A 12,453-nucleotide genomic window follows, 5' to 3' on the forward strand; every position below is an offset into this window, starting at 1 on the left:
TGACCTGCTGTAATGGGGTCAATTATTGACCTAGCAACATCAAACTTACAAAAAATGCCGAGATCTCATCAAGACCAATGAACTGTTTTTTTTTCTGTTAGGCTCTTCTTATATTTTAAATCTTGGATCTTCCGTGATTTGAAACGGCAGAGTGGTTGCACCGATTTCCCTATCAGTCCGCGGAATGAAAAATGGCGAATCAGGGCAATGGTCGAATCAAATGCAGCTCCAACGCGACGCATGAATTTCGAGGCGCATAATCACTGCATTACTGAAACATGTACCAAATTTGAGCACTCGATATTTTCCGCAAGGAGAGAAGTCCAACGCAAGAATGAGTACATATAGTCATATCATTTATGATATTGATAATTGTATTAACCACATCAACACTAACACTTTTACTTGTGATATTATATCACACTGCAGGAATGGCATGTGACTGAGGGCAACCTTTCTCCAACATCTTTTGTCTAGGTGTGTTCACAACTCCTGACTAGTCTGATTTGAGGCGATATTGTTTCTGTTGGTACTAATCACACTAAGCATCTGAAAAATGTAGAACAAGGTGGAAGCACGTAGTTAATTTTCCTGTCACATTTGATCACATGATCGAATGCTCCTTTATTATTCATTTGAATGTGAATATATCATCACGCGCCTGGCCGGGGGTCTGAGACAACGACGCCCGCCCAGCAGGGGGGTGGGGGGGGGGGGGGGGACTTTCCACCGGGATCTTCTATTTTCAGACACCGTTTGAGAGAAAATATGCATTTTTTAAGGCCTGGTCAGGTCATTAAGAATGCCACCAGATATTTTCCTCAGGTCAAATGCAAGCTCACCAGAGATCACGAAAGGCCAAAAACAGTCGTTCCGACAGATGCAGTTAAAACCTAAGTGAACACATCAAGACGGATATGGGGTGCATAGAAATAATCGTTAAGACTGTGTTGACTTCATTCCGTCCATTTCTGTTCTCCCACATGGGTCAGGCTAGATCAGGTCACCGTTCAAAATTGATATACAAGTAGCCTACAATAACGATAGTTTTCACAATGCGCTTCTGATCAGGTTTACTTTATTGGGTGCAGATGTAGGGCAAAAGTATTCCAGACACAAAAATGCCACGTTGGGCTGACCCTAATCTGTGGCCATCTTTGGCCAACCTAGGCCCAATTCATAAATTATCCAATTAAAAAAATTGTAGCGCTAACCGAATCCATCTGACCAGCACTATGTTTTTCTGTGTTCAGAAATAGTGTATTGTATATCTACAGGAACTCAAGATGGCATGACTGTTGTCTACATTGTACCTAGTCCCTTTGACGCATGACAATATATTTGTAGCAAACTACGAAGAGTTACATTTATGCTATGAAATATGCGTCATCAGATTCACAAACACGATAAGGGGATGGTTACAAGCGTCGCACGCGTTCATCTAGCCTCTCTGCTACTGACAACATAAATGATTGACCTTTGATGATCTCAAATGGCCTTGCATGTTCTCACTCGACCTACTGTGACCCCATTACGCATTAGAGTGATAACACAACATATTTCAGTGGAGTATTCCAATTCTGTGTACAAATTACGTAATAAAGCTGCCTATTTTGAACTTAACATGTACTTTGCAGAATGTACCTATGGAGTTAGGTCATGACCTAGGCCGAGGTCATATGATCTGTTGTCATATGAAAGCTGAGCATTATGTTATTACTTTTTTCCTTGCATACAATCGCCAAAATTACAAAAAACGTACAAATTTGCACTATTCACGAAAAATGCATAATTCACCTGACTCCACGTCACCGACCTCGCCTTTCCCAAATAGTCTGATACATACAACATGCTGGTACTATTATGTTTTATTAATAGGGCAAGTTTTTAGTGCAAATGACTCGCAAAAAAGCTATAGGTGGTCATAGTTAAATTAAGTTAATTCATTAAGTTTTAGTTAAAAGTGTTAAGTTTAAGTTTAGTTGAAGTTAAGTTTAGCTTTAAGTTAAAGCTATTTAAGTAAAGGTAAGTGAAAATTACATAATAGTTAATTTAGATGATGATTTTTTTGAATTGTGGGGAATTGTTGAAAGTGCATTACTGGACTGAGTGTGTTCCGCAGTAACATTGTTATCTTCATATCGCACCTGGAAGCAGAGAAAAGCTTCTGTTCCCACACTATATTACGGTAATCGACTGACATATTTGTAAAACCACTCCCTTGAGGTGCATTTGAAGATTGCTCATGTTCAGCATAACAACCCATACCATCAAGGATATCAACACAGCAGGGCCAAGCAATCAACAATCAGGTGGCTGACCTACGAAGCACGGGCAGCGACGCATAATTATGACGCGACTGCTGATGTATGGGGTCAAATCAGGTAGCATTGAACCCCACTCAATTCCAGATTCAGTTTGTGGCAAATTGGGTAAGACAATGCCGCCGATTTCCTGCCAGCTTATTCCAATGAAGAGTGGAGATCATGCCTACTAGCTGAAGATCTGATATCCACGAAACGTCTCATGCATATAATGTTTTTGACCGTTGGCCCCTTGCCTCCGTACCCCCGTGTCCCTTTGCGAGCTTGGCACCAATTTTCGCCTGATGGGTGATCAGGTAGCGTGGTGGTTGTCCAAGGGAGAACTAGCGAGGAGTCCGTTCGACAACACTTCTTTTTAAATAACCCCACTAGAGATGTGATGCGAAGACATCGAATAAGCATCAACCGACGAACGCATGGTTCCACTCGGCGGCAGGCCCGCCGCACCGCAGACGCACGCGTTATTTGGTGCGGACGACCGGCGGCCGCGTGGCATTGACGCTGTGACCGCCAGATTGTAGCTAAGAAAGCTGCTGCCGGAGCAGCGCCGTTCTGCGTGCATTTGACGGCCTGCTTTCTTATTAGGCACACGAAAAATTGTTCGCTTGCATTGCTTCGCTCTGCCCATATTTAAGAAAAATGAGTGCCCATCGACAGCGGGATGTTAAGCTGAGTACAACGGACCAGGTTTGAGCATACGCAGCCATATCACCGGGCCAGGTCCATAGCTGCTCAGACGGCAAAAAGGCGTATTGATCGTATTTCAAACGGGCTGGAGGTACCGGTAGTACGAGCGGTGCCAGCTACGCAACTTTCGGGCGGGAAATTGAGCTGCGCCGTCACAGCCGAGTGTCGTCGGTGATGGTGTTGTCCTTCAGGGATCGCCGCCGCTGCTCTTCCTGCTGCTGGGTGATTCGCCTTGAGTGGCTGTACCATTGCTCGGTGGGCGTCAAGGACGAGCGCACGCGCTGAAACGCACAAGCAACCTTCCGTCAAAGTGGCACTCGTTGGCCTGTGATGCCCATCTACCCTGGTGCTGATTTCTTTCTGATAGGGCTCATTGCATGTAGCAATAAGCACAAGATAACGCTACATTTAGGCTGTCTGGAACAATATCTTGTCAGGTTTAGGTTTTACTGCTTTTGCGGCGAGGACGTCTGGTTCATCAGGACTGAGAAGTTGGTTATGCTGTTTCTAAACAATTTCGGAAATCAATAAATGCTGAGTTGGTTACAAAGAGCGGTGAACAATCAAATTGTTTTTAATCAATCTATTAGGAAAAACAAATCTCAGAAGCCCCGGCACGCATTGGACAGCATGGCCGACGACATTTCCGGTCGACACATAACTGCTAGTGTCCATTCTCATCAATCAACTACTCGGCTGTGCCAGCGAAGATCATTCCAGCAGGCCACTCACGCTCAGCAGACTCCCCGTCTGTTGGAACACGACGTTGAAGGCAGCGCCCAGCGGCAGAGGAAGAATGCAGAAGCCCAAGAAGGAGGACCCTAGAATGTTAGCCCACAGCGGGTACACGTAGCCACCGGACTCATACGGTTTGAAGTCTGTCCAGCTCATCGCCATGATAGCCTGCGGATGGTGAAATCGATTGTCCACCTGCCTCGCCATCGCCGGTTATCGTTGACGTTCAGTTTAGGGTCTCACAGTGAACGATACATGCCAAAGTTAGAGGTCGCCCCGGTTACGTGTTCGGTAAGCCTTCGTCCCTGAATATCAACGAATTCCTTTTCTGTCATGCACGTCAGCAACAGCAATGCTGGGTGGACTGACGGCTCTATCGTTCACCCGCGACGAGACCCGGTAACGTCGGTCGGCCGTGGCAGTGCCGCTGTCATGGCGCCAGGAGAAAGCCACATCAACTCACGCCGACCAGAAGGGGCGCTACCGTTCCGTACAGCACGGACATGTGCGCCGTTACACGGGGGCCTGGCCAGCGGCCCGTCATCGCCTCCAGATTTGACAGAAAGTTGTCGAAGCCGTAGATGTAGTACAGAGCGAGCAGCTTGAGCAGGCAGATCAGCAAGATGGGTCGTCCTGCGATGTAGTAGTCGAGCAGGTCCACTATGTGTCGACCTCCCTGGCGTGCATGGAGCGGCGATGTCGTCGATGGCAATGTTATGTGCCTTTTATGGTGGTCATCAGGCTATGGTGGTAAATGGAATGACATCGATTCTGTTTACGGAATAGCCTCGCTATCAGGTGTTACGAGTAATCCCGGTATGGGCATACTGTGAGCATGGTGACCCAGTGACGAATACCAGCAGCGGTACGAAGCCGCTCACTATCCTCGTCATCTGTCCCCGGTCCAGCACGTCTGCTGTCCTCAGACCCAAACGTCCGCTGTCCTCGACCAACACGTCCGCCGTCCTCGGACCAACACGTCCGCTGTCCTCGGACCAACACGTCCGCTGTCCTCGGACCAACACGTCCGCCGTCCTCGGACCAACACGTCCGCCGTCCACACACCCAAACGTCCACCGACCTCAGACCCACACAATCGTTGTTCTCGGACCAACACGCTCGCTGTCCTCGGACCCACACGTTCTCTGTCCTGGTGCCCAGATGTTCGCTGCCCTCGGACCCGTCCGCTGTCCTCGGATTAAAACCGTCCGCCGCCCTCGGATTAAAAACGTCCGCCGTCCTCGGATTAAAAACGTCCGCCGTCCTCGGATTAAAACCGTCCGCCGTCCTCGGATTAAAACCGTCCGCCGTCCTCGGATTAAAACCGTCCGCTTGTCCTTGGACAAGAGCAGGCGGAACACGCTCCATGGACAGAATGAGAGCCCGCTAGAAGTTCCAGCCTGGAATGACCTCTGACTGCTTGCGTGCTCGCTATTCACGGGGTACTATTTGCCTATCAGCCAGCGGAAGTGGACGAAGAAACAGTTAATTCATATTAGATACTACACTGAAGTGTTAATGCGTCTACACTCCATCTTTACGGTAGAGTGTTTTAGCGAAAGAGCATCAATTTCCGTGGCGATTACCTGTGTAGAATTGACGAGGGATCCCAGGAACAGCGTGGTGCAGACAGCCAGGACCGCCCATGATTTCCTGGCCCGAAGACGTGGAAAGACGTCGAGAATGCTCGTGATCACGTTTTCGACACCCCCAAAGTGGGAGTCGATGCCGAGAGTGAAACACATCAGAAAGAACAAACATGCCCAGAGCGGTGAAACTGGAAGATGCGTCACCAGCTCCGGGTAGGCCACAAAAGCCAAACCTGTAACACAAACGGCAGATCAGTGCCTTGGCGTGGACGATGGCGCCTTGCTCGATACTCCCAAAAACTGGTTTTAACAACTAGCCCCGTTATGTAAGGAGTGAGAGGTGATTGCTCAGTCGTATTTTTTCCCGTTTTCTCCGAAAGGTGTTTGGAGCAGGCTGATGAAGGTATATGACTTTTCCTAAATATCCTCAGAACATGTGGCGTCAAAAATTTAAGGCAACTGGCATGCGCGGGGTTCCGGTTTTAGGATGAGCTTCTTGTGAAATTAGGCGATACTATTAAGATGGTGATCACCACAGGATTACGCGTACTGCCCTCGGTTTACAAGAGTTACTGCCGTTTCCGGCGACTGGCAAATGCACCATGAGTGAAAGTATGACAGCCAGTTTTAGGTCTCCGCAGATGAGGAGTTTCCACACAGTATAAAACGTATTGTTGGGCCGTCAATGCATCGAGACGAAAATATGACGTCATCTTGATGGAAAGATTTGCATGTTGCGCTAATATCCACACAAGAAATTATTACATACGGTCGCAAAGGTCTACTCAGGCGGATCCACAGGAGAAAGGGCGCAGAAGGTTGTAGTGCCATCCTAAGCCAGCACTACGGCGCTGTGAATGGATGATGGAGGACAACATACCAGCGTGTGAAGGAGGAATAGAGAAAACTCTACATAGATGAAATTTCCAGGGTTTCAGGTGTTAAGTGAGGCATGATTTGTGCAGGGCAGTCCCACACATTCACGGTGCGGGATCATGCATTGCTTTTTTCTTTCAAACGACACCTGATTTCCTCAGCCTAGTTCTATGCAGCTGTAATGTGGCGCCGCCACGCCCTGTGGCTGTGAATGCAATCTCGCAGACTGACACGGATTTAGAAGTTTTGACAGACCGGGGTGGAATGGATGCGCGATTTCGAGATTAGATTTCAGATTTGCACATCAATCCCATACAGCGGCAATGTGCGGCTCTATCCCGTCCTTTGACCTTGAAATTTGTTTATTGAGCTTTTCGACCAAAATCCTCGACTTTCAAGTGTGGCGCTTTCATAGCTCAGGGTAGAATAGAGGGCAGTTTTTTAGCGACAGCTGATTTATGCAGATTAGTCTCATATATTAGCAGCACGACCCAGTCACGTCCTTGGACCTAACATGTCAACTTGAATGTTGACCTTCATCAAAGTTTGCTAGGGGAAACTCAGGCTGGAATTGATACCTGACTCTCAAATGCATCACAATCAGGAACTTCCATCCCATACAGTGGCAATGCAGCGCTAAACCGTTTTTACCTTGAATGCGCCTTTTAACGTTGACCTGGATTTATCCGTACTTGGGGGTCAGACTTAATTGGATACCTGGCTTCCAGATGGTATCCAAGAGCACAGGTCCGTAGCAGCGGTACAATCGCGCAAGCCTAACTTTTGACCTTAAAATTTAGTGTTTTGAGTTTTTTAAACGGAACAAATGTCCTTGAACGGTGGCGTGTTGGATTGCACAAGCTGGTGCAGATGCCTGGCTTTCAAATGATTCCTAATCTGTTTAGATCAATCCCACATATTGGCAGTGCAGAATTACCCGTCTTTAACCTTGACATGTTGCATTCTATTTTAAAGCGGTAACTATCGGCCTTTAAAGTAGTTTGTTTTCGAAAGGTCAGGTTGCCCGTCATTTGACCTCAAATTGACATGCATGGTTGGTCATGATCAATGCGTTCTTGGAATGCTAGATTTGAATTTATAGCCACCATTTAGGTAACCTTATTTCAGTTTTTTAAAGCATGCTTGCTGTAATGTGTGTCGCTCTTTCACGGAGTTTGCTTCTGACTGTCATAATCTTTTTTTGGAAATAGCTTGCTTTTGACATGGCTACCACTTGACTTTGCTCTCCGACCACTTGAGGTCAATCTGTTAGAACAGAACAAAACGAACAGCATTTTTAACCGTATGGTGTTGTTTGAGCCTCATGAACACGGTTAAGATGGAATCAGAACACAACGCCAAATTCGAATACGAATATGTCGCTAACTTAACTCATGTTTTGGGAAGCAGCTTTACCGTGCTGAAAACCCCCTTTCGAGCACCAACTCTGGTGGTGAAATGGTGGTGAAAACCCACACGTTCGTCACCGGGGTATACGTCTATCCGGGATTGATCTCCAGCCGTGTGTGCGCACCTGATCCACTGGTGACCACGTCCTTGACAGGCACCTCCAGCTCGTGCGCCAGGAAACCCAGAGACGAGAAGATGGCGAACCCGGCAAACACGGACGTCAGGCTGTTACATACGCAGACGACCAGGGTGTCGCTGTAGGACAATGTCGCCGACTATCACGCACAGAGTCAGTGGCAACTGGTCACTATCACGCACAGAGTCAGTGGCAACTGGTCACTATCACGCGCGGAGTCACTGGCAACTGGTCACTATCACGCGCAGAGTCAGTGGCAACTGGGCACTCTCCCGGGCAGAGTCAGTGACAACTGGTCACTATCACGCGCAGAGTCAGTGGCAACTGGTCACTATCACGCCCAGAGTCAGTGACAACTGGTCACTATCACGCGCAGAGTCAGTGGCAACTGGCCACAGGCGCAGGGAGCCTTCACTCACTGGAGCACACGTGACTCTATGATGAGGGCTAGGGTAGCGTGAAGATTAAGGGCGTGCGGATCGAGGTACATCGTATGCTTCCAGCCAAGGGCGCAGCCAAGGGGAAGGAGCGGGAATCCCGACATCCCACTAACATTTCTTCACCGCGAATGACTACTGAGAGAATGTTTAAAATTGGTGTGATGTGTTCCCATCGAGATCTACAACCCCCCCCCCCCCCGTCTCATCCTTCATGTACAAGGCATTTTGCAATCATCGCCGATGTAGGGGATGGGGCGACGCTTCTGACGTTTGGACACATGGCGTAATAGCGGAAAATCTCCTGGCAGTGAACAGTGTTTCCAATGTATGCATGCGTGCATGATGTGTGCGTATCCGATGGCGGTCGTGAGCAAAAGACAGCACAGACATGACGCGCGCCTATTGATCTTCTGGCTTGAACAACGACATGCGCCCGTGCGTGCACGACACGTGCGCTGTCAGTCCTTGGCCTTCACTCATTGTCTGTCCTGTTAGCCTGTGCGTCGCACTCGTATACCACTGCCGCACTCTTGCCATGCTTTCCACACGCCGCCCTCCTGCATTTGCAGCGCCGCTGCTTCATTCTGTTCACAGCTTGATGTCGTCACTTTTTTGTACCCGCATTCCAGCTGGGTAGCCATTCACAGGTGACAGCGCGCACGTACGTTGTCTAAGCCGTGCGATGCGGAGGTGGACGTCGCGTGCTTGATTTTCAGAACAATCCCCGCTGCTAGTCTGGTTTTGAAGATCGTGCTGTCTGTGGGCCGGCACTGGATGGGCGGCTTCATGAGCGACAGGCCCAGCTGGCATGGTAGCATCTTCCTTCCGCCGTGCTGCGTGTCATCGTACAGCCTGGGCTTGCCTGCCAGCGCCAACGAGCTGCTCACACCGGCGATGTCCAGCAGCCACCATGAGCCATCATCTCGTTGGAACCCAGCAGGAGAACTGGTCGAGCATCTGATCGATGGTATTAATGCTGCTTTTGGTTTGGTTGCAGTACAGCATGACCTCCGGTTTTTACTTGCTGTCGGTGCCGGCTGTGAACACAGGCTTGCCGCGCCGTATGGGTTGAAGCAGCACGTTCTTCCCACTCCTCTTTGCGCAAGAGGTCAGTATGAGTCCCCCTGACCAGAAGAAGTTCGTGGGCTTCTCCTGTCGCCTTTCTCTTTTGTTGGCATCTGCCGGCAGGTGCCGCCAGGTCGGCATGACTGTGCCGACGTAGGTCAGGCTGTCGGCCAGCATCTCCTTGCCAGCTCCACGCCGGTGCAGTAGCCATCCGCCGTGACGTCGCGGCCGCTGTTCTTCAGCGGAGCCACGGGGCACTTCACGATGTTGACGGCGCTGGTCATGTGGAGTGCCTGGCCGCTCGGCTCTGCCGACGTGCATCAGCGTGTTTAGCATGCCCCTGATCTGGCAGTAACCATGATCCAGATGGGCAGCCCATATTTTGACGGCTTGTTCGGCATGTATGTGATGCAACTACAGCGACCCCCGAAGCCAGAAGCGTCTCGTCCACCGTGACGAAGTCGGACGGAGCTGCATGAGCAGAGCAATGCTCAGCATGTCACCGATAGTCGCGAACGTGTCCCTCGCCCGCCCCGGCTTTCGGTCGGCGCGACCGTCGAAGCAAGGGATGCGTACCAGAATCTTGAACCGGCCGACGGGCATCGTAGCTCAGCAGAAGGGCCTAGAAGACGGTCCACAGAAAAGGTTCTGGAGCTCGCACCGCCAGTAGAGCTGATGTAGAGCTGATACTTGCGAAGCAACAACAGGCCAATTAAAGCAAGCGGCTTCTGCTGGGTGACTGACGCATGAGTCTTCCTCTTTTGGAATGCCACCCTTCACTCTCTTCATTTCGGTGGTGAACAGGGGCGGATCCAGACCGGGGGACACGGGGCCATACCCCTTTGGGTCCGAAAAGGGCCTATAAGTTCCGAAGGGGCTCATACCTGGCCGAACAGACGCAGTTTTATTGACAAAATCGAAAGTCTTTTGGCCTCCAGGTGATCAAGAACAATTGCAAGTGACGGCGAAGGGCTCACGAGCAGACATAATAATTATTCACTGATTTAGAGGATGTTGAGTTGAGAGAGTCTAAGGCTCAATACGCTGCCCAGAGGCCCTACGCTGTTCCTATGGCGCTCTATGTGCCCACTTGCCGGGTAAATCCGGTCGCCGAGGAGCCTTTCTCGTTGCCCTTGATTTATTTACATTTGCTCAGAGGGCCCAACGCTGTTCTCGGGGCCCTTTTCTGCTGGCACGCTGGGGCACTCTTGTCGATCAGGGCGCAACCACGGATTCTGACAAATCTCGGCAAGGCTTTACATGCTACACTCGGGGCTCCATATGTTAAACTGCCGGGATATTCTATGCTTCTCAGAGGCCTTCCACGTTGGTTTCGGTTAACCTACCGACACACTCGAGATATGCTAGTGGGCTTTTTACATTGGTCTAGGGCTCTCCCAATTCCGTGCCACTGGCGGAGGGCTCTATCGGAGCCACCATCTGCTAACCAGCTCGGGCTTACTCGATCGCTCGGGGGCTCTTCACACTGGTTCTTAAGCGCTTCTTATTTGGAGGGCCCTACGCTCTTGTCGGGGTCCCCTTTATTAAACTGCGCGAGCACACTCGATCGTTCGGGGCCCATCACACTCAGTCTTGGGTGCTTCCTGTTAGCTTTTAAGGGCTCTACGCTCCTGTCGGGGGCCCACCTGTTGGCCTACTCGGGCACACTCGATCGTTCGGGGCCCTCGCCATTGGATCTTGGGTACTTCCTATCTGAATGGAGGGCGCTATCATATTAGGAACTTTGTATTTGCTACCACGCCTGGGCACTCGTAATCAATCAGGGGCCCTCCATTCACTCTTCATATTTGCCCAAAAGTCTCTACATGCTTTGCCGAGGCTCCATACGCCGTGGTGCACTCAGTTGTTCAGGAACCCTTCATATTAGTATTGGCTGCTTTCCACTTGCTCGGAGGGCCCTGTGCCCTTGCTGGGGCCCATATATCGTAATGAACCGAGGCACTGGATGCTCAGAGGCCCTCTTCATGGATCTTGGGCTCTCTCCCATTTAGCTGATTTGCGGAGGATCCTCTACTCTCGTCAGAGCTCTTTCTGTTAACCTGCCCGGGCACTCTTGATCGCACAGGGACATCAGTTCATGTGCACTGGTCTTGGGTTATTCTCATTTGCTTAGAGGTTCCTGTGCTCTGGCCGGGCCGTATATGTTAGCCTGCCGGGGTACTCCCACTTGTTCAGGGCTCCACCATATTGGTCTGGATTGTGGCTCCACCATATTGGAGAATAACCTACTTCTCGCTTCCTCTGAGGACCCTACGCTGTTGACGGGGGCCTTTTTGTTGGTCTGCCGCGGCACCCCCGATCGCTCAGGTGCCGTCCCTATTGGTGTAGGGTATCAAATGAGGGCCCACGCCGTTGACGGCGACCCAAATTTTAATAATGATTGTGGTTTTACGTCTCCATGAGTGCGAGGGATATTTTGAAACAGATGCCTTTATTAGGTATCATAAGGGATGCGGTGGTGACGTGGCCGGGGCCCGAATCCCAGACCAGCAGGTATAGAGTAGAGCTCCCTAACCATCCTACCACCCCCGCCCCGGACCTGAATGTTCATCGGTCGGGACACTGTCGATCGCTCCGGGGTCCTCCACCTTGGTCGCGGGCTCTTCCGATGAAGTCAATATTTTATTTATGGCCGAAAGCCCCACATGCACTTGAGGGCGCCCGGGCCTTTCTCCTGCTGGTGCATAAGGGCCTGACTAAACTAATTCATGTCTGAGATCTGAGTCTGAGATCACAAGATGACAATATTCCCATGGGCCTTAGCCTTACAGTAGCAGCCGGATCTGTGCTGATGAATTCTTACACGTAATTGTCGAACATAATTTCTCGCGTCGCCCATGTCGTGCAGGCATTTCCGTTGGTTATTAAATTCGTGACATTCATCACACTTGTGCGGAAGCTCTTAATGCATGTTGAATGGTAGGGTATTTTACACTCTTTCATAACAGTCAAAGCAAACTCTCTTCATTAGTCATCAGCTGATCACATTGATTAGCCGGCCAGCCGTGAATAAGCTGGGAATCAAGTTTGTGCTGATGGCACTTCGCAGCGAACTTAAGTGCATTTTGCCATGTTTTCTTCGAAATATTTGGCCTAAAAGCAACAGGATCCACCATGATCTGAGCAAAGTTAACAAGCTCTATGCATTTGCATACGCAGCAAGCCTAGTT

General features: G+C 50.0%; 1 protein-coding gene across 1 annotated transcript; it reads right to left on the bottom strand.

Annotated features, from left to right (window-relative positions):
- Positions 1-3,163: 3,163 nt before the first annotated feature.
- Positions 3,164-9,546, bottom strand: LOC119111720 (sodium- and chloride-dependent glycine transporter 2-like). The gene is made up of 6 exons (XM_037235527.1): positions 9,448-9,546; positions 7,746-7,896; positions 5,333-5,568; positions 4,231-4,422; positions 3,744-3,914; positions 3,164-3,292 (listed from the first exon to the last, which is right to left on the bottom strand). The coding sequence occupies exons 1-6, from the start codon at positions 9,544-9,546 to the stop codon at positions 3,164-3,166; spliced, it is 978 nt and encodes a 325-aa protein (XP_037091422.1).
- Positions 9,547-12,453: the final 2,907 nt, after the last annotated feature.

The sequence above is a fragment of the Pollicipes pollicipes genome, unplaced genomic scaffold, assembly GCF_011947565.3.
Source record: "Pollicipes pollicipes isolate AB1234 unplaced genomic scaffold, Ppol_2.1 Scaffold_7261;HRSCAF=8764_pilon_pilon_pilon, whole genome shotgun sequence".
Classification (NCBI taxonomy): Eukaryota; Metazoa; Arthropoda; class Thecostraca; order Pollicipedomorpha; family Pollicipedidae; genus Pollicipes; species Pollicipes pollicipes.

What these genes read in the sequence shown, in the direction of transcription:
- LOC119111720 (XM_037235527.1), bottom strand. Translation starts at nt 9,546, where the DNA reads ATGACCAGCGCCGTCAACATCGTGAAGTGCCCCGTGGCTCCGCTGAAG. An exon ending in CCCTCGTCAATTCTACACAG is followed by an intron (nt 4,423 to 5,332) that starts GTAATCGCCACG and finishes CATGCACGCCAG; the next exon opens with GGAGGTCGACACATAGTGGA. An exon ending in AGACGGGGAGTCTGCTGAGC is followed by an intron (nt 3,293 to 3,743) that starts GTGAGTGGCCTG and finishes TGTGCGTTTCAG; the next exon opens with CGCGTGCGCTCGTCCTTGAC.